The 27,211-nt window shown below is 33.0% G+C and overlaps 2 protein-coding genes across 3 annotated transcripts in view; one reads left to right on the top strand and one right to left on the bottom strand.

Moving 5' to 3' along the window:
* The first annotated feature begins 1,332 nt into the window (after positions 1-1,332).
* On the top strand, positions 1,333-2,833 carry LOC124533649 (probable DNA replication complex GINS protein PSF2). Its single transcript, XM_047109057.1, has 3 exons — positions 1,333-1,586; positions 1,690-1,960; positions 2,595-2,833. The coding sequence occupies exons 1-3, from the start codon at positions 1,342-1,344 to the stop codon at positions 2,667-2,669; spliced, it is 591 nt and encodes a 196-aa protein (XP_046965013.1). The 5' UTR covers positions 1,333-1,341; the 3' UTR covers positions 2,670-2,833.
* Positions 2,834-7,683: 4,850 nt separating this feature from the next.
* LOC124533675 (TNF receptor-associated factor 4) overlaps positions 7,684-27,211 on the bottom strand; it is an 80,915-nt gene continuing 61,387 nt past the window's right edge. For both annotated transcript variants that reach the window (XM_047109096.1, XM_047109095.1), the window contains 6 exons: positions 13,491-13,595; positions 12,615-12,776; positions 12,377-12,526; positions 11,810-11,974; positions 9,294-9,554; positions 7,684-8,357 (listed from right to left, as the gene is read on the bottom strand). In XM_047109096.1, the coding sequence (XP_046965052.1) occupies positions 8,004-8,357; positions 9,294-9,554; positions 11,810-11,974; positions 12,377-12,526; positions 12,615-12,776; positions 13,491-13,595 (1,197 nt within the window). In that variant the 3' untranslated portion in view covers positions 7,684-8,003. The remainder of the gene's footprint in view (positions 8,358-9,293; positions 9,555-11,809; positions 11,975-12,376; positions 12,527-12,614; positions 12,777-13,490; positions 13,596-27,211) is intronic.

Raw genomic sequence — 27,211 nt, 5'->3', positions numbered from 1 at the left:
AATTTTTAACAAAGTAATTTATCATCTATGAACATCATTTCAATCAAAAAAGTTTACCATCAAACAGTATGTATATAATCTATCTTATAATCTTCATATTATTTTTTACGGCATATACATATGTCATCTGGATATTTACAAATCAAAAGATGATCAAAACATAAAAATAATTCCTCGTCTCAGATAAACCTTCAGACCCTATGCGATGGCGGACACCATAAATAACACCCGTCTGAATTGTCAACCGGCCACCCTAATTTACTGCTAGTAATTAGGAGTTTGCACTTTGCCAAAGCGATTTGCATCGATCGACTCAAGTTTCGACTTATCATTACAATGATATTAAAATAATGTTCGTTTCCATAGCTAATATTGCATACCTATATTTACCGAAGAATTTCATTTTCATCTTACATCTTTGTTTATAAATTTGTTAATCAATTTAAAAATGAAAAGAAAAATTGAGAGAAAATAAAACTTATATAAAACAGTTACATTTTATTTGCCCACGTAAGAAAGTATTTTTAATATTTTTTGTACATCTGTCATAGGATAGTAAATAATGTTTTTATAAAATGTACTTAGCCAGTAAAGCAATAATTATACATTTAAAGCACATAAATATAAACATATTATACATTTATTATTAGTAAATACATACATAAACTTATTATTAGTAAATACATACATACATTTATTTTATTAGTAGATTATTAAATATTCTTATGTTTTATTTTTATTATTTTACGAAAAGTGAGATTTATTTTATCCAAAAAACTCAAAAAGCAGGGTACAAGATAGGATAATCTGCATTATGGACCTATCATTCAATTTAGTTATAGTTCTAACAGACATATTATTGAAATTAAATTAACTTTTTTATACTTAAAACACATATTAAAATTATTAGGCCACAGTGACATCTTACGCATTTATTTAAAACAAAAACGCGAACTAATGCTCCACACAGGCCATATTTAACTATCTTCTTAGTGATAGATACTTACACGAGATGGCGTAGTGAAAAGCTTGTATTATATAGTTTATATTTGATAAATATAATACATATATTAAATATTTTATGTAACACATAAAAACAATATTTTCAAAAGATCCACTAGAACCGACGTCATATATTTTAATAATAATAAATTAAATTAACACTTTTAAAATATATCGCGATTAACGAACGTTTTCCCGCGTTTATTTTGACAGGCATGTCAATAAAAAAACTTTGCAGAGATATACTTTACACTTTTTAAGACAATCTTTTTTGAATTATTATATTTATATTCCACTTTTATAAGCAATATTGTATATTTTTAAGTATATTTTATTAATATGGATCCATTTGAAATCGAATTCATAGGCGAAAACAGAATAGTTAGTATAATACCAAACTTTTCTCATGACAAAATATTTTTAATTTGTGGTGAATTTGGACCGTTTCGAGCCGGTTTACCAATGAATGTTCCACTTTGGTTAGCTGTTATGTTAAAACAGAAGCAAAAATGTCGGATGGTACCACCAGACTGGATGGATATAGAGGTTTTGGAGACTATAAAAGAAGAAGAAAAGATATCTAGGTAATGTATTTAAATAAAAGATAACTACATAATTATACATTCATCAATAGAGTATAGGATTGTAAGATAGTATATAAACAAAACAATATTGTTGTATTTAAAGGTTTTTCACTAAAATGCCCCATGAGCACTATATGGTAGAAGCAAAACTGATTCTGGGGGTAGCTGCAGAGGACATACCACGGGCCGCTGAAATAAAAACAATTATTAAAGACATCTGGGATATTCGTATGTCTAAATTGCGAACTTCTATGGATGCTTTGATGAAATCTGGTGGTTCATATGGTAGACTAGATCACTTAACGATGATGGAGATAAACTCTGTGAAACCATTGCTACCTCAAGCTATGGATGAATTACATAGAATTAAAATGGTAATGTATTGTATTTATGTTTTCTTACACATAACACCTATATAATAAAGTTGCTAAGTTTCCTTGTTAATGGTAATATCTGGCAGCTCTCTTTGAAGTATTTAATTTACTGTTCACAAAACCGTAACACTTGAAAATTCAGAAATTGCCCAAAAATTTTCTAGAGAGATCAAAATGATGACTATATGTTACTAAATTTAAAATTAACTTGATTTAAATTAAGTTTTAAAACATTGTACGCTATTTCACTGTTATTACTGCATAATTTCAGAATTAAAAATACATTTTAATGCTGAATGATAATAAAATATGTTTAATTTCATACGAAGTGAACCTAACTAATAATTTTTAGTGTACTTGAATCAATACATTCTGGGCATTAATTTGTGACAGCCATATTTTATATAAAGACTATTTGGAATCCATGATTTGATTTTTTTAAGAAATTGTTTGAATGTTATATGGTGCCTCTGAAAATATGTGGCCTCTATCTAACTTGCCTTCACATCACCCATTTGGTTACCTGTCTTCCTAAATCAAATTTTAAAATCTAGCTGTTTCACAATGTGGTTTAATTTATAGTATTTTACGTATTACTAATTTCTTTTAAACAAAATTATTGTACATATTTCAGATGACAAGACAAACAACATCATCCACTTTAAATAGTTCAACATTCAGTCAGTCAGGAAGCTCACAAAGCAAATGACATCTAACAAATGAAACTTATTAGGCATCAGAAAGAGGGACTACTATATCTCTTAACACATTGTCTGTGGCATCAGTTTTTTTATATTTTCCATTCCAGCGGTATGGGGGGTGTTTAAGACCTCATACTACGATACCCATTCGAGGCTTAATAAACCCTGTAATGTTAAAGACACTAATCGTTGATATGATGTGATGCTGTAATGTGATTGAATATTAATTCTTCAGTGCAGTACATGTTAAAAGAGATCCCATATAAATTGTATATACCATAGCATTCTGTTTTCGATAGGCATAATTAAAATATATTTGTCACTTTCCTACAATATCAAATAGACGTACCAGCCTCCACATGGCAGGAAATGGAATTGTCATTTAGGAGTTTTTGATGTCTAAAATACTAGTCTGCTTCAACGGGTATTGAAGTAGATGTTTTTAGAATTCCTTCCTCACCATAAATTATGATATTAATATTTGCAAACTCAAATTCCTTTATTCAATATGTAAGCAGTAAACATACTTATTGATAGTCGATTTAGTAGCTCCGGTTTGAAAAAGAAAATACTCTGAACTGAGAACTGGCGAAAGAAACACGATAAAAAAAAATTAAAAATAACATAATTTGCCAGATTTGATGTCTTATATTATCATCTTCAACAACAGCTTGTGAATTCCCACTGCTGGGCCTCCTCTCCCTTTGAGGAGAAGGTTTGGAACATATTCCACCATGCTGTTCCAATGCGGGTTGGTGGAATACACATGTGCAGAATTTCTATGAAATTTGTCACATGCAGGTTTCCTCACGATGTTTTCCTTCACCGCTGAGCACGAAATGAATTATAAAGACAAATTAAGCACATGAAACAGCGGTGCTTTCCTGGATTTGAACCCGCAATCATCGGTTAAGATGCACGCGTTCTAACCACTGGGCCATCTCAACTAACATATTATCATCTTACTGACTGAAAGAACTGCAATGTTAATATTATGATGTCGTAAATAGTTAATTAATTAAATTTTAAGTCGATTTTTGATATTTTTATACTATGGAAGAAAATACATTGTCCTTGAATGGCATATACTTTGAAGCCTTAAGAATTTATCTTAGTGCATTTGTTAGTATATTTCAGCTTGTTTATTGTAACTGTGATAATAAATTAATAACTAAAATACCAAATTTTGTTTAATTTTTTAATATTGTCATTATCATTATTTTATAAAATAATAATTTATCTATTCACATTTATTTAAAGCTATATCAAAATTATAAATGTGTTAAAGAATGGTGTCTTTAAGATTTTTCGATGTTGTTAAATGCAAAATGGCATCTCCAATACCAAAAAATAGGACTTGATTACTTCAAAAGCAGGATTTATTTGTTATTTATATACCAGTCAAGTGTCAACTCCTGTAGGTATAGTATACTGCAAAAGAAACAGGTTATACAAAAAGAGGGAATATAGACATTTGTTATTTCTTTGGATATAAGGAGGTAAGCATCGTATGGAAACCTCGTTGTATAGCATTAATAGTGTCATGATTTTTTAAACATATAATTTTAATAGAAATAATAATATTTAGTACGGTTTTGATTTTTAAATACGTTTTTAGGGTTCCGTACCTCAAAAGGAAAAAACGGAACCCTTATAGGATCACTTTGTTGTCCGTCTGTCCGTCCGTCCGTCCGTCTGTCAAGACCCTTTTTCTCAGGAACGCGTAGAGGTATGAAGCTGAAATTTATATCAATTACTCAGGTCTACTGTCCCTTGAAGGTGTGAAAAAATCAACAAAAAACTTCTAAGCCAACGCAATCAAAAGATACAGCCGTTTATGTCGCAAATTTTCGACACTTGCAAGGGAATCAAAACCTACAGGGTGCTTCCCGTGAACTCAGAATCTTAAAATTTGGTACGAAGCAACGTCTTATAGCATAGATAAAGGAAAAATTACGAAAACCATAAACTTTTAGTTACATCACATAATATATATTTTTTTAATAATTTTAAACTTACTATCCATTTCCTCATAAACGCGTAGAGGTATTAAATTGAAATTCATACCAAATACTCAGGTCTATAATACCTTTAAGTTGTAACAAAATCGAACTTCTATGTCAACGCAATCAAAAGAAACAGCAATTTAAGCTGCATATTTTGAAACTCGCAAGTACTCGCAAGGGAATCAAAACCTAAAGGGTACTTCCAGTCGACCTAGAATCTTGAAATTTGGCATGAAGCAACGTTTTATAGCACACATAAAGGAAAAATTCCGAAAACCTTAAATTTTTAGTTACATTACAAAATATATATTTTTTAATAAATATAAACTTATTACTTTTTTCCTCATGAACGCGTAGAGCTATCAAGTTGAAATTCATATCAAATACTTAGATCTAATTGCCTTTAACCCGTGAAAAAATAAATAAATGATATGTGTTAATATAAAATAAAGGATTACTTAAACGATAAAGAGATCTTTGTCTTAAATTTATGCTCCTCCATCTTGCCCCATTGTAATGTTATGAATTTCATTTTGCAATAAAAATACCATAGTTATGACTCGATTGTCGTAATGAACGAACTTTGTAAACCTTGCAGGTTTGTACGGAACCCTCGGAGCGCGAGTCCGACTCGCACTTGGCCGGTTTTTTTTTTAAATTGAAATAACATTTATTAGTATGATTATTGATTCGGCTATCGACAGCGTTGAGCATATACTCAATACTGTGACTCCTGTCACTTCCTCTCGTGGCGTGGTGCGGCGAGCTGGTACGAGAAAAACAAAAGGCGGTTGATTTTGAACGGAAGTAAACTAGATTCGAGGTTGGGCGGTTAAAGGATATAATTAATATACAATAAGCGGTTAAATAATATATGTATCGATTGGTAATGTAATATAGTGACATGAATTAATGTTATGTGAGTAGTATTACTACACTAGCTACACATCAACCCTTCCGCATTAATTGACATTTGTGGTAAAATTAGCTCCGCCGTGGGATATTTACAGACTGTTATTTTACGAGTTAAGTGTTAACTGAGAAGTAATTTAGTATCTAGATAAGACTTAATAAATGATTATTATAAGCATGTTTAATTGATAGTTTCCTTGAAAACTTAACAAATGTGATAAGTCATTTACGGATGAATGTAATTGAACTACTTTCAGATAAAGCAAATTATAAGAACAGTAATTATATGGTCGTCATACATATTTTCAAAGCACTATAGATAATAATGAATGTTATAATCACAGATTTTTAAAGAAATTTTATTAACTTTTTTCGATTTACGAATGATTTGGACCATCCCATTGGCTTATGGAGATTATATTAGAGTGCATTCTTTATCTGTGTCTGCTGTCGTATCGTTTCTTTCAAACGGAAGACCTGACTTTTATTCCTTTTTTTATTGAAAGGTCTTGGAACTAGAATTAAGAACACTATCGTGAGAGAAATTCTGTTCATCTGCTTAAAACTCAACAGCTGTTTTTAAAATCTTAAAGGGATGTAAACAACTAATGGTTTAAATTTTTTGGTTATGGTTTTAATTTATTCAATATATTGAATATCAAAACTTCCTTAACAAATTTTTAATTTTTTAAGGGTACACAATAAAAGAATTATTTAAGAAAAAAAATATATTTTTCATCTTAATATCCAAAGTCATGTACATAGGTTTCTTAAAACTAACGCGTAAACGCATCTTATGTTCTAATCTTAAATTTGTTAGTCTCATTGTAGTTACTGATAAGGTACTATAATAAAGAAAATTCTCAAAACTAACTTATGTTATAGGATTACTATGAAATCTACTAGAATTACTAGCGATTACAATCAGATATAAAAATACTGTACAGCTAATTCTACGAAATCGAAACTTCTAATCGGCCTTCCTTTGCCTACTAATAATATGTATTAGAAAAAGACAAATATTTATTTCAGATTCTATATCAAAAGAAAATTTGCAGTATTGCCAGATATGCAAATCGAAAAAATATTTTATATTTGTATCCCAACATCAGTTATAATATTTAACCTATAATTTTTAGTAAAGTAATTACTTTATATTTATGTTACTAACACAACTACGTAATACACACTGCAGTAGAAAAAATGGGCTTAAAATAATGTTTTTTTCTGGAATGTAAAATTACAGTTGAGATTAAACGTCAAAAGCAAGCGTTTTCGAGATCCAAAAGATAGTTATTAAACTGAAATTTGTTTACAAATTAGTTTGTGAATTCAAAATTATATTTTTAATCAAACAGTTTATATAAAATTTGTCACACAAAATATTATTATAAATTTCTAAAAGAAGCAACTACAATCAAGTGTAATAGATGCTTATACATAAGTAAAATTATTATAATTACAAACAGCTAAGCCGTGATCGATCGTTTTGCATTGATTAACTTTGCTAAGGAAATGTACATCACTATAATTATTGCTCGCGCAAAGTCATCAAAACGCTTTGGTTTAACTCCAGCTTGTAAACACACAGAGATACAAGTAAAGAATATTTTATTTACATTTATATTTAAAGGTTCTTCGACAGTCTAATATATACATTGAAAATATTTTTGGATAAATTATTTAGTTTAGAAAATATATACAAAGATCTGCCGATATAACGTAACGATCATGTCTCAAAGTTGTATTTATAGTCTGTTTGGGAAGTTCGTGCATTTTTTAAAGCGCCTTTATATTTTATCTGAAGGCCAACAAAAATGCGAGGGAACCTTGTGCAATGGCAACACACAGTTTTTGCAGTGTCCTATAAAAATGTGTGTATAGTATAAAATAACTTAGAATATTTCATATGGCACGTTTGAAAAGGAGTAAGTTATAGATATTCCTTGGAAAGGGAAAAATATTATACAGTTAAGGTAGATAAATTCCTTTGAAACAATGCTCAGTTCGTTATTTACTTCCAACGGCAATGAAACTCAAGAGATCTTCAGTGAAAGGATAACAATGCAGCGCTTGCGCTCTTACAGCTAATTATTTACAAATTTTAATGGAGTTAACGAATCTTGACATTGACAGTCAAAATGATTTATTGTCAAAATAAAGTGACACTTTATTTCAAGCAATAGATTTGACAGCGTCAACCGTTAACGCCATTTTAGTTTCCATAGAGAAGTCCTTTAGGGCCGTATAGAATTTATATATATATCGATAACTCCAGTCTTATTAACTGTTGCAATTGAAACTCAAAAATGCCCACAACTAAAGTTATCCTAAATTATGTACAAGTTAAACCTATGACTTTTAAATTATCTAATACTAAATAACAATGACTTTTGTGCGCCGATTGATAATCTTGACACGGTACTAGACGGCTACAATTTTGCTCGGGTCCACTTTGACCCTCAGGAACATCACATCGTCCTTGACAAAATTCCTCTTCTTGAGCATTTCGTGGGAAACGAACCTCGGGAATCCGAAGCCTAACGCGTCTGGTTCCTTCGATGGTCTTTGGAAGTTCTTCCATGTGGGGTCGGGGACGAAGCTTTCGACGATATTGCAGGCTCTGTCTGGACTTGAACTTTGGTCGAAGAGTGTGAAAGAGACGGTGTGAGCGAACGGCCAGCGCAGAAGAGCGTCGTATTCGCCGGGCAAGATCTTGATGTACACTGACATGTGGGTTGACTCGCCAGCGCCGTTGCCGTTCAAGAAAAGTGATGCCTGTAAAAAAAAAAATCAAATAATTTAAAAAATGTTCCTTTAATTTCAATAATATTTTAAAAATAATGCCTAATTTAAACGTATGTTTACCATCAATTATATTAACTGATTTTAATTTAATTTTAATTGTAGTATGAAGTACATATATTATATAATAAATAATTATTTTGAGGTTGAATTTCATCGCATCGATTATGTAATGTTGCATAATTAAATTTTTCTGATACAAAGAAATTGCATATTGTTACAGAGTGAACGCATCTTTTAAGAGTTTTATTTGAAAAGTCAGTTACTCTTAAAAATAATATCAAAAGCTGTATGTATCTGCTGTTGTCAAAACAAACATAACCTTGATACTTTTGTCGTTATTACTGTAACAAAAAAGAGGAACAGGCTGACGTATATTTAGTAGCGTACGCTCGGAGTGACTAAGCGATACTAAATCAGATTTCAGCGGTTGTAGAAATGTTAGTCATGATATTATTCACACGTATAAATAAACCGTGGACTTTCTGTATACAAACAAAAGATTACACCTGCCATAATCGTACAAAACATTTAATAACCCTGGTAACATTCGACAACTTCGATTTTTAAGTTTACTGTCAAAAGGCAGATGATGCGATATCATTGGTCGAGAGCTCTATTAATCTATGATATTCACGATGGTTCCGATAAAATGGCGTTTTGAACGGCGACGTAACCGTTACGTGCTTAGTGTAATAGTGTTGTATATATACATAATATAATAAGGCGACAACTGTGTAGTAGTTAGTAGTAGTAGTAAAGGTAAGGTTGGTTTGTGTTAACGCCCTCCCCGGTGGCTGGTGGTGGATGGCTTGTCGAGTGTTGTATTATAAATAAACATAAATTAGGCGACAACTGTGTTATAGTAGTTAGTAGTAGTAGTAAAGGTAAGGTTGGTTTGTCTCTCACCTGCAGCTTGTAGCCGTACTGCGAGGTGTAGAAGGTGGGCGAGACGAGCTCGACGCCGTCCTTGGCGCGCGCGTCGGCCATGCGCGCGGCCCAGTCCGGCACGCGCCACACGAGCGCGCCCGAGCTGGACGCGCCCAGCCGCGCCACCGCGCCGCGCAGCGCGTCCAGCTGCCGCGCCTGCCGCGCCGCCAGCGCGCACACCAGCGACAGGTGCGCCTGCGCGCTCTCCTCCGCGTGCCGCTCCAGCGCCGGCCGCGTGCCCTGCGCGCGACGCACGTTAGCCTCGATTGCGACTTAACTACGTACCATGGCCGTCTCTGCCATTACGTTATACAATTGAGTGATTTAATCATTGTAATGTAAAAAAAAATGTAATGTAACAGCCTGTAAATTTCCCACTGCTGGGCTTATGGCCTCCTCTTTCATTAAGGAAAGGGCTTGGAACATATTCCACCACACTGTTCCAATGCGGGTTGGTGGAATGCACATGTGTCAGAATTTCAATGAAACTAGACACATGCAGGTTTCCTCACGATGTTTTCCTTCACCGCCGAGCACGAGATGAATTATAAACACAAATTAAGCACTTATATATCCTCCTGACACCTCGCGTACTTTACAAAGTGCTAAATAAATCGTACTCTAAACGCCGAATATTTTTGAACTTCTTATTTCGACATCGGACGACCGTCCTTTATGTAGCATTAATTCCCGATTGTTTGTATTCACCCGCTAAAAAAGTATTGGTCAAGTGATTGCTTGTAGCCAATGAAGTTTAAGCAATGGCGATAGATTGTCCATGGAGTTCGATAGAAATATCAAACCTAGTGGCGGCCATTCTTGCGAAGCGTGCTCAGGAGTTCAGGAAGATGACGGCACGCCACCGACAGGGTTAGTATAACTTCAATTTTTTTTATTAAATTCACTTGTTTTAATGATTTTTTTTACATAATTTAAAATTAGTAAATTTTCTTTGGAATTTGCGTACTTTTGGGGAGAAATACAAAAATAATATATTAAATAAACCGTCGTAAATAAATTAAACCTATAGAAAGGCACTTCGTTCGTTATTCATAGTTTAAATATATGGAATTGATCGTATGTATATCACATTCGGCGTTCATACCAAAAGTAGCGTAATATTATTTTCAGCGTTACGAACCACCGATATCACGGAATTATTGAATAACTCCGAGTTTGAAAACTCGAGTGAGGATGAAAATTTCGCTGAGGCTCCTAGCAATGAATCCCGATCATCGGCAGATGAAGCATGAGCGACAGTTGAGACAGCGTTGATAGCAATTTGTCAAGAGATCGAAGCGGTTCTAGTATCCTCGGGAGGACTACTGGTTTTCGAGGTCGGGGCAGACGGCGTGCTGGCTGTGCTACTTTCAGCTACGGAACTCATTGAAGTATATGATCTTGATGTCACCACTGATTATGTGATATTTTGGTTTACCAAGGAAGTACGACATTTGAAGATTGACATATGTTGATTGGGTAGTCTTGTAACCTTTTTTGTATTATATTGATAAAAATAAATAAATTTATTTATGTTTGGTACTTCATTTGTGACGTTACATTAAATTATATGAATAAATGTAATCATTAGTTTTATTTATACAATTAACCTACTTATGCCTTAATGACCTGAAGTCCTTTATAAAAGACAAAAAATATCTAAACAAATGTAAACTCAATGTCTTCGTCAAATAATGTTAAGAAACATTTGTTTTAGTGAAAACTCGGGAGAACCCCTAGTTTATGTTTTATTTAACTGACAAGGTCTCGGCCTTTGTAACAAAAACAGTTTATTGCTATGTAAAGTACATTCGGCCCTTGTTGCAAGTGAACTCAGTAAATGCTTAGGCGTCAGGAGGATATAGTGGTGCTTGCCTGGGGTTGAACCCGAAAAAGGTTAAGATGCACGAGTTCTAACCACTGGGCCATCTCGGCTCTCTCTCTCTCTCTCTCTCTCTCTCGATTTAATCATTATTGTGATTATTTTATTTAAATAGAGTGCATAATCTATATTGACGAGTGATCCGTATGTATTCGATATAATTTAAAAATAGAAACAATTATCTCGTCCCCATTAAAGTAGTTATCTGCAGCGAGCTTATTGCATAATCTACAGGCGCAACGTCGAGTACATTAACATAAATCGATGTCAATGGCACGAAGTATCTGCACTATCAATTAATATTTATTATTTACTTGCGCATTATCACACAAGTCGTCACACTAATTTACTTTTATAGTAAATATCATTGCACTGCTTTTATAAATTTCACATTTGATTTTCAAACAGAGTAACATTATTTCAACACTCTAGCATACAAATGGAGATCAAAAATGGAGTAATATTAGGTATTGGAGGATATAGTATGTTAATTATTTAAATAATATTACATATTTAGATCGAGGTCAACTGACGATAGGATATGGTTTGATAATTTTGCAACTCCTACACGCCAAAAAGAAATCGCGCTTAGTGAGTTCGAACAGTGTCTCACCTTGAACCGACATCCCGCGTCCCGGTACGCGCAGAGCACGGTCCCGGCGGCGCAGTGGTCGCGCAGGTGCGCGTCGAGCTCGTCCCGCGCGGGCGCGGCCGAGCAGCGCTGCGGGCACGGCACGGGCGCGCGCGAGCACATCGCGCCGTGCGCCGACACCGTGTCCTGTAACGAGATGCCGAATTGTTAGTCAAATTTGCAATTCCATTTCACTGTATAAGTATGAGCTGATATAGACCAGTGGTTAGAACGCGTGCAACTTAACCGATGATTGCGGGTTCACGGCCAGGCAGGCACCACTTTGTCATTCTCACTCATTCATCACGTGCTTGGCGGAGAAGGAAAACATCGTGAGGAAACCTGAATGTGTCTAATTTCATAGAAATTCTGCCACATGTGTACTCCACCAACCCGTATTGGAACAGAGTGGTGGAATATATTTCAAACCTTCTCCTCGAAGGGAGAGAAGGTCAGCCCAGCAGTGTGAAATTTAAAGTCTATTGTTGTTGTCGGTTCGGTATATTTGAAGGAATTTAATTAGTATCCGGTTTATTCAGATCAGCTCACCTGCGTGTACCGTTGTCCGCAATGTCTGCAGGGCACGAGCCGCTTGCTGCAGTGCTGTTGAACATGTTGCTGTGTGTGTCTGCGCTGCACCTTCGCGCCGCACTTGTTCTCGCAGTACACTGGCTCGTGGCCGCAGTTACCTTGATGCTCCTACAATAATACATTATTAATTAATTACTAGATTAATTTAAATTTTAATTTTGGAATGTGAAGATTCGTATTAGATGTGTGTGCTTACCTCGAGCGCACTCCCAGAGAACTCTTTGCCACAGTGCTCACAGTTGGCCCTGCGACGGGGGCACGTGTAGCGTAAGTGATCCTGCATGAGCACGCGCGGGATCATCGCACCGCACTGAGCAGCGCAAAGCACGGCGTCGTGCTTGCATGTGTTTAAGTGCGCCTGTGAATTACATTATAGATTTTTATTAATTATTTAATTATAAAATTTTTAATAGACTAGCTGAGCCCGCGACCTTGTACGCGTTTGAATTTAACAAATAATATATTATTGTAGCCTAAGTTACTCCTTATTATATCAGTTATCTGCCATCGAGTCCCGTCAAAATTGGTCCAGCCGTTGCAGAGATTGGCCAGAACAAATAGACAGACAGACAGACAAAAATTTAAAAAAAACATTATTTTGGTATATATACCGTGTATACATACATATGTATTGAGTAAAAAAGGGCTATTTTAATGTTATAAGCAGATACTCAATTTTTTTTATATTATTATGTATAGATTGGTTCGAAATTTTTAGATATAAGTATGATATGTTGAAAATTTTGAAAAATAACAACATTATGATTCATTTTTAAATGCCTACCTACTCTTAAACGATGTCAAGTTGATTACAAATCTCATATAGTTAAAACAATAACTTATGCACGTATTCAATATCTTAACTGTAACAAACTACATACGCACAACGTAGATAAGAATTGTAACAAACATTAGAAATCTCTAGATATTTGGAGCAGCACGTGTCAGCGTTAAAGATAAAGAAATGTGTCGAATCCGACGTAGGAGCATAAAAATGATTGATACGACGGCCGTTTACGATACGCCCTCATAACTTTATCTCGACAAATATTTACGATTCCCAGCCACTCACCTTCAGCTTGCGGAGCTCGTCCGACCACTGACATCCCTCCTTGTGGTGGATGCAGTACACCACCGAACCCATTATCGCCTTTTCCGATTCCGGGTCTGGGTATATCTGTAACAAACAAACCATTATTGTGACTTCTGTATCGAAAACAAACGAACTCACCCCAATTATGAATATTTACGTTGTTCCGTTTAAATATGTGACTTGTTGACACTTTCTTTAACTTATTTACTATATATTTGAACATTTTGAATGCGTAACGAACACACGACGTCAAAAGCAAAGGTTGCCGTAAAGACTGATGGAAGCGCTAGGCGCTGGCATAACGTATTATATAGGACATCGCGATCAAAAATAAACCGATACTGAAAGAGGCGTAAGCGTACCGTGCGTTCGAATATGGAACACATCGTATCAAAATATGCAAAATGGCCGACAGTTTGTTTTTCGCGCGCTGTTGTATCGACACGAGACAGGAGCACTCGCGGCAAGGGCTCGACGCTAAATGACATTCCCGTTTGTACATTTTCGTTATCTTTATGGGTGCAACGAACAGATGGCTGACGCGGACCACCGGCCCTAGTGTTTGCGTCGAGATAAGCGTGATTTTTCACTTCCCAAACCAGCTGGGTAATGAGACGGGTAAATAAACTTGTTAGGATCTCTAGCGCGATCCCTTTCACACGACAGAGTTAATTATTCCCTGAACCGTTTCAAGATGGTGGATCGCATTCGTATGCGAGTGTAAACAAACAAGGCGAACAGATAAAACAACACAAAATTGTTTGTAAACAACGCTAGCAAACGATTCTTAGCATCTGAAACATCTTTCACTATCTACCCACAAAGATGTCAAAGCCAACAGCGACTTCGATTCGAGTCGGTATTAACAGATGTTACGACATACAAAGACCACTTCTCATTTAGTTGTTTGTTAAAACATTAAAACGAACGAGCGTTGGATGTCGAATCGTTCATAAAAACGAAAGATCAAATAGTTCATAGTGCGATGCGTTCTATTTACATTGATGCATGTGGTCATCGGCATGGATGCTGCATAACCGTACCACCTTAGGATCTATAGCATTAACTCAAATTGAACACTTAATCCTATCGATTACCGCACGGGATAATAGATCTAACACTTTGGCATTAGAAGCGAGGTTGCCGTGGTATCTGAGCGTCGAATGGACGCTCTTAAAGTCAGCAGTGTATAAATTTACAAATTTAGAATGTTATTTGTGTCGTATTCTAAAAAGATGGACCGCGATGTGTTGAACTCTCCCGCATCGCTCAATTATAGAACGCGTTGTACCGTAAACAGAATAGAAGCGAAATGTCATAGAATTGTACTATTGCAACGGCGCTTACGACATTCGGATAACGATCGTTATGAAAAGATGAAAATTGTATTCCTGTAACGCGTTCATCACTTTGTTGCTTAAAAGTTGTAATTAATAATTAATAATTTTTTAATATATTTTGTTTTGTATGAGTGATATTTTAAAAGATTTAAAATTAAGTTATATATGGTGAAGGAATGCAGTCTAATGGAACATGAAATATCGAATGGACAGACCTACACCTAGACAGTGTAAAAACGGAATAAGTCCAAGCCTACATTATGCATAATTAATTTCAAACATGTAATCAATTTAAATTGATACAAACATTATTTTTATATCTCTAAATTAAATAACTGTAACTAAGTATTAAATTACACATACATTATAGGTACATACCTACAAGTTCTTGATTTACTATAGAGAATTAAAAAAAACTGTTTTTTTTTTTTAATCGAGAATGCAATGTCAACGTCACACATTGACAAAATTATTTTCATAGTCTGACACATAATTTTTTTTAATTATATATTACAAAATTATTAACCGAGGTCTATCAATATATAAAGGAAGGCCGTCTGCATGTGTGGGTGATCTTATGCAATTATCATAGCTTTGTGGGCGGTACTTATTGAATTCGTCTGTGTACATTTTATTCCTTTTACGTCCAGAAACCAGTTCTCATATAAACGTTTCACAAGTAAACTTCGATTGCTATGAACAAGATAATTATTTACTATTTACGATAATTATAATATAGAAATGCAATAATATTGCAATACTGGAATTTTGATGGCTGGGTCGCTCTTTGGCTATTAGTATTTATAGTATTATCAATTGCTTTTTTTATATTTAATTCCTTTACAATGTGTTATTTTATCTTAAAATTATATATTACTAGCGACCCGTGCCGCTTCGCACGGGTCCAATTATACTAAATATACTACAGATTGTTTTTTACTACATCACTTTAGAAACTTCTAATCTCATCAGTATTTCTCTACTATATTATATATGTATACATTTAAACCTTCATCTCGAATCAATGTATCTATTAGAAAAATCGCATCAAAATCCGTTGCGTGATTTTAAAGATCTAAGCATACATAGGAACAGACAGCGGTAAGCGACTTTGTTTTTATACTCTGTAATGACTAGCTTAACTCGTGGTTTTTCCCGCGTGGCATTTATAACAGCACAAAAGCTTTCATAGACAATTTTCAACCGACTTCTAAAAGGAGGAGGTTATCAATTCGTCTGTATTTTTTTTTTTTTTTTTATGTTTGTTACCTCATAACTTTTCACTGGGTGGACCGATTTTGATAAATTTTTTTTTGTTTGAAAGGTAGTGCTTCCCGTGGGGTCCCATTTTTTTTTATTTTTTTTTCCGATGATGGTATCCATGTGAAAACGACATAAGTCTTAAATTTGCATTATGTATATGCGCGACAAATAGGTGAATAACTGAAAATCACGTTAACCAATTTTGGTAATTCTTTTTTTATTATAAAATATATACTACAAGGGTAATTTGGTGAAAGTTTGGTAAGGTTCTGAGCACAGGATCCATAACAAAGTAACGGAACGGAAGGGAACGGAACAATTCTGAGGAGCACGTTAGCAATACTCGGTCGAATCTTTTATTTATAGGTTATTTGGATATTTGAGTCACCTTCCGTAATGTGGTTATGTTTATGTAATTATCATAGTCGAATATTATAATCAACTAGCTACCCACCCCGGCTTCGCACGGGTGCAATACTGATACTAAATATACTACAGAATTTGTTTATTCACGACATCACATCGCAAACTTTTAAAATTATCAGTGTTTCTTTACTATATTGTTCATGTATTATATACACAAACCTTCCCCTTGAATCACACTATCTTTTAAAAAAAACCGCATCAAAATCCGTTGCGTAGATTTAAAGATATAGGGACAGAGAAAGCGACTTTGTTTTATACTATGTAGTGATGGAACTCCTATACGGCTCGCAGTTAGGGTGCGATATGGGGCAGAATTTCTTACTATCTTTAATCAAATTTTGTGTATGTGATGTGATGTCATATGATGTACGAAATATAGTTGGTCTTTTTCAAAGTTTTTTTGCTGAGTTCGATTACAGCTCTTTCGAGGGATCCTTGTAGTTTACGCCGCGTGACGTATTAAATCCGCATTTTCGAATGTCTATTTTTGCTTTATTCGCAAGTTTCCTTTGAAATTGTCCTCGAAGTAGTTTCTGACTCATATAAACGGAACGCTTAATCTATCCATATTAAAAAAAATTAGTTAGTCAACATCAGCTTCACTTAAAATCAAAAAATAAATAAAATTTTAACAAAAAGAAAAACCGACTTCAAACAAAACACTATTTTAAAACAAATGAATATGCACGAAAAAGTAATAAAAATAATTGCGTATTCAACATATTTTTTAGAGTCTTCCTAAGTTAAATGAAATGAAAAATATTAGACTACTTAAAAGTCGATTAACGATTATATCATGTAGTTATAATTATTGTTATATTTGGAGTCGGTGTCAGCCAATAAAACCCTACAGTATATCTATCAAAAAACAATACGAGAATACTTTAACAAATATGTTTTTTACAAATTACCTTTTACACAATAATATACTGGATCAATCAAGGGGCTCGTATCGCTTCTTTCTTTTGATTGTTGGGGCAAGGGCACCATGGCTGACACCGGCTCCAAATATACCAATAACTATAACTACATGATATAATCGTTAATCGACTTTTAAGTAGTCTAATATTTTTCATTTCATTTAACTTAGGAAGACTCTAAAAAATATGTTGAATACGCAATTATTTTTATTACTTTTTCGTGCATATTCATTTGTTTTAAAATAGTGTTTTGTTTGAAGTCGGTTTTTCTTTTTGTTAAAATTTTATACCAACTCAATAAGCGACGTCAATATCGTCCTTGGAGTACAATCTTGTGGTCATACTTTCGTATTTATAATATTAGTATAAATATAATTGTGTTATTATTTAAAATTAATAGTATCATCATTTATTTAAACGCAGTTAAGTTCGATACATTGCTTACTCAGTGCTATTATTGTTTATATTTAAAATGATTACCAACGTATTATATGTATATCGAATCAAATCTAAATGAAATAAACTTTATTCATGTAAGCTTTTACAAGCACTTTTGAATCGTCATTTTACAATTAAGTGAATCTAACACCGGTTCGGAAAGTAGATTCTACCGAGAACTGACAAGAAACTCAGTTACTCTTTTTCAACATTTAAAATATACAGTCATGTTAGTTAAATACAATTATATATGTATGTTATATATCCTGCCTGGCAGTCAACAGGTATTATATAGTTAGGTATGTTTATTTTGTTTGTTTGACTGCATATTATAAGTTCAATAATTGATATGATCATTTACACAGTTCTACACTAGCAAGTTTTCTACTTACTCACTGGTCACAAACAGCACATTTTTGGTTCGTTGACTATCTAATTTTTTGGAAGTATAAATTAGAACTCGTGTACATAAACGAATATATGTCAAAAACCTTTACCTACCATTTCAGTGGTAGAGTGGTAAGTGCATTCACAGTTTGTAAGTGGTTACCATATTTGGGTGAAAGTAATTTAAGGATTTCTTTTATTTGTATTTTGCTTTAAAAGGTTAAACAAGAATATGACGTTGAACTTTTATAAAGCATTAAGTTAGAATGTTCAATAATCCAGTGTTTATTTTTTTTAATATATACCAGCTGTGCCCGCGACCTTGTACGCGTTTGAAATTAACAAAAAAAAATATTGTAGCCTAAGTTACTCCTTATTATATCAGTTATCTGCCAGTGAAAGTCCCTTTAAAATCGGTCCAGCCTTTCCAGACATTACCCGGAACAACAGAGAGATAGACAGAAAAATTGTAAAAGAGGGGTAATTTAATATTACAAACAGACACTCTAATTTTATTATATGTATAGGTAATAGTGGGCAAATGAGCAGGAAGCTCTGAAAATCTGATGGAAAGTGACTACCACCATGGACATCTCCAACACCGGGAGACGGTTTTTATTTTTTGGACCCCTACAATTTTTATTTACATTGCCTTGTAAGACTTACAGCCTTGTAAGAACCTGCGCTTTTAAATATCAGCCAATCAAATATCTCCAAATACCACCATTAAAACCTATCTACCAATCGGCTGGAAGTATACGGAGAACAATAAACTTGTTCTAATTTCAAAACGCGGGCAATTGTGTCAAAACAGAAAGCCGTGCGTTATTTTTATCACAATTACATATAATAATTGGTAAGCTGTGTCCGGTGGATATGTCACTTATATTATGATTAATTGGAATTACTTATAACTCTATTGGCAATTAAAATGTTATTATTTTATATATATATGTAACATATTTATTAATACAATAAAATATATTTCGTTTTATAATGTATTATGTTATTGCTACGTCGTGTGCTTAATTCAAATAAACGACATGCAATCTCGTCTCTTAATTTCCCACTGTTGGAAAAATGGAAGATTGGTGGAATGTAGCCTTCTCTCCCAACAGCCACATTGAATACTCATAGGTGATAAGCCATCAGCAATAATACGAAAATAATGTAAAGGCTTTCTTAATCAAATTATTTCCATCTATCTGCCATCAGGGTGACATCAAATGGAAAGACTTTATTCGCTTGTTTTCCGAGGCACGGTATGATACTGTCAGGTGTAACTATTACCACTATTATTATCTATCTAAAAAAAATATGCCTACAAGTTAACTAGACCAACGAAATCGTTGAAATTATGCGTATTACAACTCTTACGTAAAAAGGTAGTGTAACCAGTAAAAGTGTAAAGGTACTGTATAAGTATTAGGGCAAGGGCCTCCCCAATTAGAGGCTTAACATAAACAAGCTGAAAGTTTACGATAAACGTGAACTTGAGAGATTTAAATACACGTGAAGATGGATATAAGTGAAGTTAGGTAGCTCAGACACTAAGGTATTTGGGACGTTTACACACGTATGCGTTTTAAAGGTTAAACTTTCCCGTTTAATCTGTGTGTCACTGACATTATTTTTCCAGAAACAAAATCGATTTTGATAATAATTTGACGATAGTAGTCTGTATAAGAAGGAAAAGTTAGTAAGATAAGGCTTTAGAGGGTAAGTAAAGTGTAAAAGTCATACTAGGCAAAGGGCTTATTACCTCTAGAGGCTCTTGACGAGGGCTGAATGTACCTCAAATAATTATCACGTTATGGTTGGAATAAGCCAAATTTCAGATAATATAAATGCTATGTATGTTTACTTCATTACAGCTATACCATTGAATCAAACGTGATGTAATTTTAAATAGGTATAAAAATTGAGGTATTTTTCGGGATATTAATGACGTCACAGGCCTCTTAGCAAGTAGTAAATTTTGTCAGTACTGCAAGAAGTATGATTTTTGCATCACTAATGCGCCACCAATCTTGGGTTCACTCATTCTTCAAACCAGCAGATAATAATTTTTTAGTGTTGCTTTTTAGGGGTAGAATATATGATGAGGTGTTACCTACCCAGGCGTACCAGGCAAGATAACCAAGTATACATTCGAAAATATTTTTAGTTTTATTTATGAAATCTGTTTCTATTCTTGTACAAACTTGATGTATTCTTATTTTAATATTCAAAGTCGCTACAATCATTAGAACCACAACATTTTTTTTAAAGAATAAAAAAAGTTCATTATCCATGGGCGAACGGAAGCGAGTTCGATGCCCGGCTGCGATGGCTAGCGGAACCATAACGTGGAATATGTAATGACCTAGTATACGCAGCTACTGCACTATTTAAATAATTATATATTTAAAATAGTAAAACATTGATAAAAAAAAAACTTCACGGCAGAACAATTATGATGAAAATTGTATTATAAATTATACTTAATAATCTGTATGATCCTATGGCACAGATAATAATAAAAACATTTATCTATAACAGCGAATACACTTTTAATTTCTGAACGGTTCAAAAACGTTATGATGTACACGCTATTATTAACACTATCCATTCATAAACATCGACCCGGAATATCAACGAACTGATGGACAGACGATTAATCACTGTTCGATGTTAATGCATGGCTGTTTATGTTTATCTTACGTCAGTTATATCATCTGAACGCAACCTACTACTTTGTAAATAAAAAAAAAATGTGTGTGTTTTTGGTCGAATGGGAATAGAGCACTTTATTTGAATTTGGAATATGATATCAATTAAGTAGCTGTCAGCGCGATGAACAGGGGTTAGGTTACACGGAATTTAATTCGAGAACAAACTTCGTTTTGTTTTCGAAACGACATACGAAAATATTTATAAATGTTGCCATGTATAAAAAAAATGTGACTTCAAAAGTTTATTTTAATTAAGTAACAACACTGTATTAATTATCGATTATTTCTATGTAATATAAATAATAAATGATATAACTAAAAAAATTTTATAATAATAAATTACTATATCAGGCTTTTTTAAAAGAGTCTTTTAAAGAATATTGATATGTCTTTTTTCAATTAGTACACATTCATTAAACAAAACTATTTGGTAATCTCTGTACGGATATGAATCAAACCTCATTAAATAGTCAATGTAACAAACACACTAGCACTTAATTATTACTTGTATTAACGTAAATAAATCCTAAAAATTTCAACCGATTAAATTCACTTACGATCTCCGTTTAAAACTTGTCTCAGATATGATGAAACGGTTAAAACGTTTCGCAAATGAAGTGGAAACTAGTTTTATAAAGTAAAACGTAATTTCGAAAATGGAATAGCATTTCAATTGACAGTCACAGATAGAAAAACATTAACTGGACTCTTAGGTTACGTGATAATTAAACACCATATCAAGGCGTTACTAATTTCATTCTAAAAAAGGATTTTTATATTATGAAATTAATGTTCAAAAACAATTCAATATTATAGGAAGTAATGATTTCGCATGTTCTTTGCAGGTATATTATTTTGCAATTCATCGTAGATTTTTGATTATTAATAAGCACGCTTCCATTTTGGTCGTTGACGTTTGGTTTACATGGAGTCAATTGAGGATCTTTTTTTGTGACGAAACTTCAATTTTTTATAGGGCAATGGTCGTAGAAAATACTGCCAAATTAAAAATATTTTACATATATTCACATGTAGCACATAACGATGGATGTGTGTTTGTATTTCGTTTATCTTAATTTAAGTGAGAAGAATAGCATATCAGAGATACCAAACGTCTCAATATTAACGCCACACATTCCTGTAACTTAGTTGTGTGATGCAAACGCATCTGAAAAGTATTTAGATAGTTTAGATAATTTTAGTAATATTGATAGTTCTTTTGAATTAATGAAATATTCGCTATATGATTATTCAAGTTATGATTTCTCATGTAAGAAAGTCAATAAAAAACAAGAAGGTTTATAATGAAGTATTATTTATATGATAGTAATTTTAATGGAACTAATATAACACTTTAATTTTATTCAATTTAGAAGTATTGCACGTAGTTGTTGATTTTAAACATCAATATTGATTTGGACGAAGAAATATCTCAGATATGAGAATAACCGATGAAAGAATACATCAAACATATTATTGCGATTTTATTTTTTAAATCACCTTCATATGGAATTCCACGAAACAGACGACATTGCATCATAAGCTTATGAAGTTAACTCATAAATTCGATTGGACTTCAGCTGACTTTAAGACGTTTTCAATTTTCGAAATACTTTATAAGAGTCAGATACCATAATGTTACTGCAAAATCAATGTCATTGATAAGGTATTGACGTATTTCACGTTATCTGTATAACAGAACCGATGTTCACAATGAACTCGGTAAATCAATCATGTATGTGGACCGGAAACATAATCGATAAATTTAATGCTAAGTGTTGTATTGGTGACTAGACTACTACATCTATGATCGAATATTTATAGACTTCATAATCTCATCGATATATATTATATTACTTAGTATACTTACACGTACCCATAAAAATAATCTTGTTAATAGAGATTATTAGTCAGAATCTGAATGCAGAAATTATCATAATTTGCATAGAATTAATTAATGAATATAACTATGTAATACTTTGAATGAATATGCATTTAAATGTAACAAAATATTTACATTTAAATGCATGCATTCGAATAATGTGTGACAAGCATATGCTTTTTGGTGGATTTATTTGGTCTTATTTTGGTGGAGATTTTGTTGTATCGACTTGAGATAAGTTAAAGACCAGATCAACAGTTGTTACAGTCTTCTGAATAACGGATTTCTTTAATATCAAAAAGGATTTAAACACCACGTTGGTTGATAAAGATTATGGCGTTTTATTATTAAACGAATAAGTGTTTTCATTCAGTTAGATCACATCTTAAACAACAAAATAATAATAATTTAATTTAAAGTCACGCCAAAACTTTGTAATTCGAATGAATGAGTTCATAATACTTGGCAATGCTTTAAGGGAAGAGTATAACGTCAAATTACAAGCACATTAATGCTATTACTAAGCCTCCATTGATAAAATTCAATCACACAATTCACTCAACAAGTGTGACCTCTCGTAACCAAGTCACTAACCGTTTAAGTTCAATTGGATAATTATACAGTTCAATTGAACATACCGTCATTGATATCACAGGCTATTATCGCCCGTATTTCCTTAAGTTAAGAGACAAATTAGCTTGTTCAATAAATCAATACATTATATACAATCCAATCCAAAATGGACTTTATATCAGTGTAATAGGGTTGAAACTTAAATGGTAAATATTGTAAGCAATTCATATACGGTCGCAAATTGATCGACACCGGATATTGCCATTATTGTCGTGTGATTCGCGAGTTCTTTTGGAAATTCGGACGTTGATCCTGAGATTTCTAGATTTTTCTAGAATTTTAATCAGTAAAATTCCCACAAAAAATATCAAATGACCTTGCTTTCAAAGTAGGTATAGCAGTAACAGGTGACTTAATAGTAGAGTAAGACTGTAATACTATTTCTCATTTTTATTTATTTCACAAGTGTGTATATCAGTTTGTTTGTTTCATTTTGATATGAATTAAAACATTTGCATAGCCTTAGATACAGAATTCTAAAAAAAAATAATTCAGGAACATATATAAACTTTTTGAATAACAGTAGATTAATCATTATTAATACAGAATTCTTCTACAGTTCCAAAAGAGCATAAATCATTCTATATTTTTTCCAAAGATCGAAACTTATAATGCCATCACCTTTTAACAATATCGTTAGAAATATATTTTCAAATACAACTTAGATGCTCAAGGCGATTTACTCAGGCGAAATCAATTAACGACATATTAAATCAGTTGTGTGCAAAACTCAAATATTTAAAAATGAAATCTATTAAGATATAAACAATAAAAATATTTTCGCGACTTTTATTATAAATATTCGATGTGTTGTAACTCTAATGTTATTGTTACACAACAATTCGTAACTCGTGGTTTGCTAAACAGAACGTGTCTCCGGTAATCCGCTTATGAATTATAATTGGACTGAATCGTCCATGTGGAGGTCTATCTTAATGTTTTGGTTTTAGTATTACATAATGTGCAAAATATGTTTGATGTTACAAACATTACTTTGACATGGTCTTATAATATACCACGAGCCCTTGGATTCAAATCCCTGGTCCCAAAAAATATAAATTGATTGATCGGTAACTAGATAAGATCTAAGTTTTTGAAACTCTTGGTCAGATGAAGTCAGATTCATCAAAATGAGGTAAATTTGATGATAAGAACCTTGAGAAGAATCGTAGAATGATCCGTTTACTTTACGTAACTTAAAACAATTTAGTAATGTTTCACAATTTTCAAATGAAGCTTTGATATTATCTGATTCAGAAATTAAAAAATTAAAATTTACATAAAAATAATCTACATTACCTTAAAACTAAATACCAATCAATCATCAACAAAATCAAAGGTAATGAAATCAGCCATAGCGATTTATAAAAATATTATTAAAAAAAAAGTTCAAAGTTCAAAAATCGAGTCGAATCGTTTTGTCCCCATGGAATTTGAAAACGTCAAACACAGTAAACAAACAAATGAGTAACAATGGGATTATTCTAAGAAATTACCATAAGCATAAATGTATTACTGTGACTCAATAGTAAATAGATATATTTGTTTTAAATTCCTTCCTCGTAAGTATAGAAGAGTATAGCTTAGTCACATTGGATTTTGAGAATTCACCATTACTTAGACGAGTGTTACATTATACAATAAAAAACATATGGAACACAACGTTTTTTATAGTGAAGCAACAAAAACGAATACAAAATTCCCGGTAGTCTAAAACCTCATTCTTAATACCATGTGAAAGTAACTCTGCCTGTCGCTCTTTCACGACCAAACAGCTGCACCGTTTTTCATGAAATTTGGTATGAAGCAAACATGAACTCCAAGAAAGTCAGACAGTCAGGCTACTTTTTTGCCTGACACGTGACAACCAACACCCTGAAAGGCGGGCGAAGCCGTAGGCGACTATAATCAAAAGATCAATCCTTGAAGTAAAAGCAAAAATACTGCATCTTGCTGTTAAATAGTTTGGGTGTTTTTAAACTCTACTTATGAAAATCAAACACACTTATCATGGCAATAACTCATTTACAACATTCTAGGAAATAATAGTATCATTAGAGCAATGTAATCTTTTTCTACAGATTGCAAATAACACTCGGTTACTGGCCGGATGTCGTGCAGCCTCACGACCGGAAGGGGCCATCTCATCACTACGTACGCAAATATGTACATATCCATCGCAAATACGATTATAACGAACAAGATTGATTTGTGTTCTAGATAAACTGTCTGTATATATAAGGCAATGAATTACTGGGTGCAAGTCAGTGTAGGTAACTCATCAGCTATTCTACCGTTAAATAGCGATTAGTATTTTTGGGTTCCTTGGCTTAGCTGCCATAATTAGCGGCGCATAGTGTACAGCGTCAGCCTCTATCATAAAATTATAAATAAAATATTAACTGTTGCTTTTTCAGGACATCAAGAAGAAAATCTAAGCTTATGACTACTGTGATAAATGAATGTAACTTCACTCAATTTAATCAAAGTAATAAACCAATTTTGTCAATTTATGCCAAGCATTTCCTCAATGACTGTCATTTGGGAAAATCCTAGATGTCACTGTCATGTTATTTATTAACCTGAGGGTTATGACTTGATGATAACAATGTTTAATTTTCAATGTTTAAAAAACATTAAGTTTCTTCGGTAATTTTTTCCTCATTATTTATTTTGAAGTCCCAGGTTAAGCGTCCGTGCCCTTGTTAAATTTAATTGCTTAATTTTTATTTAATTTTTAATTTGTTTTGCAATAACAATAGATTGTTTTGTTTTATTTGAATATGTTTTAAATTTGGAAATATTTATCTCACTTATTTTTAAGTTCTTTTTTTTGTGATGCGCTATTTTGACACTTGTATTGTTTAAGTATCATATTAATTATAATCAATATCCCGTATCAATGACATTTAATCCTGATTTTATAATTTTATTTTCTACCATCACCGATTGAATCCGTGTGAAGTTGTGTCATTTAATAAGTTTAAGCCGTAATACAAAGGTCGTAAAAGCCACGTGAACAATTACGTTATGTAAGAGCGATCCGCTTTTGATAAAACTGTGAGAACTGAAAATACTTAAACGAGAATTAGTGTACATTCAATTAATTTTATCAGATCAGCTGTTATCTTGTTACTACAATTTATATTAAATGGGGTTATCTTTTTTATGGAACAGGCTGGCGGATGAGCATATGGGCCACCGGATTGGAAGTAGCCATCACCTATAGACAATGACGCTGTAAGAAATATTAACTATTCCTCAATGCGCCACCAACCTTGGGAACTAAGATGTCATGTCCCTTGTGCCTGTGGTTACACTGGCTCACTCACCCTTCTAAGCGGAACACAACAATACTGAGTACTGTTGTTAGGCGGTAGAATAATTGATAAATGGACTTTGTACAAGCCTTAAAAGTTTACTACATGATAATTATATTTATTTGTAATTAAAAATATCGAAATATAATTCAATGATAACGCCTAATCGAAAACAGCAGATAGAAGGCAAATATCAAACGATATATTGTTAAACAAAATATGTTTTGTGTAAACATTGTGTTCCTCTGATTCACAAAAAAAAACTATAACTTATTTGTCATAATGGCGCACCTCTTCCCACCCTAATAAAAAACATTTGTTATACAAATATCTCTACAAAAATCCAACCCCAAGCGATGGGGTCATTAGCATCTATT

This window comes from Vanessa cardui, chromosome 11 (genome assembly GCF_905220365.1).
Source record: "Vanessa cardui chromosome 11, ilVanCard2.1, whole genome shotgun sequence".
In the NCBI taxonomy this organism is placed as follows: Eukaryota; Metazoa; Arthropoda; class Insecta; order Lepidoptera; family Nymphalidae; genus Vanessa; species Vanessa cardui.
The sequence above is the reverse complement of the archived record's forward strand: the minus strand, read 5'-3'. Positions and strand labels throughout refer to the sequence as shown.

What these genes read in the sequence shown, in the direction of transcription:
- LOC124533649 (XM_047109057.1), top strand. Translation starts at nt 1,342, where the DNA reads ATGGATCCATTTGAAATCGAATTCATAGGCGAAAACAGAATAGTTAGT. An exon ending in GAAGAAGAAAAGATATCTAG is followed by an intron (nt 1,587 to 1,689) that starts GTAATGTATTTA and finishes TTGTATTTAAAG; the next exon opens with GTTTTTCACTAAAATGCCCC. An exon ending in AATTACATAGAATTAAAATG is followed by an intron (nt 1,961 to 2,594) that starts GTAATGTATTGT and finishes TACATATTTCAG; the next exon opens with ATGACAAGACAAACAACATC.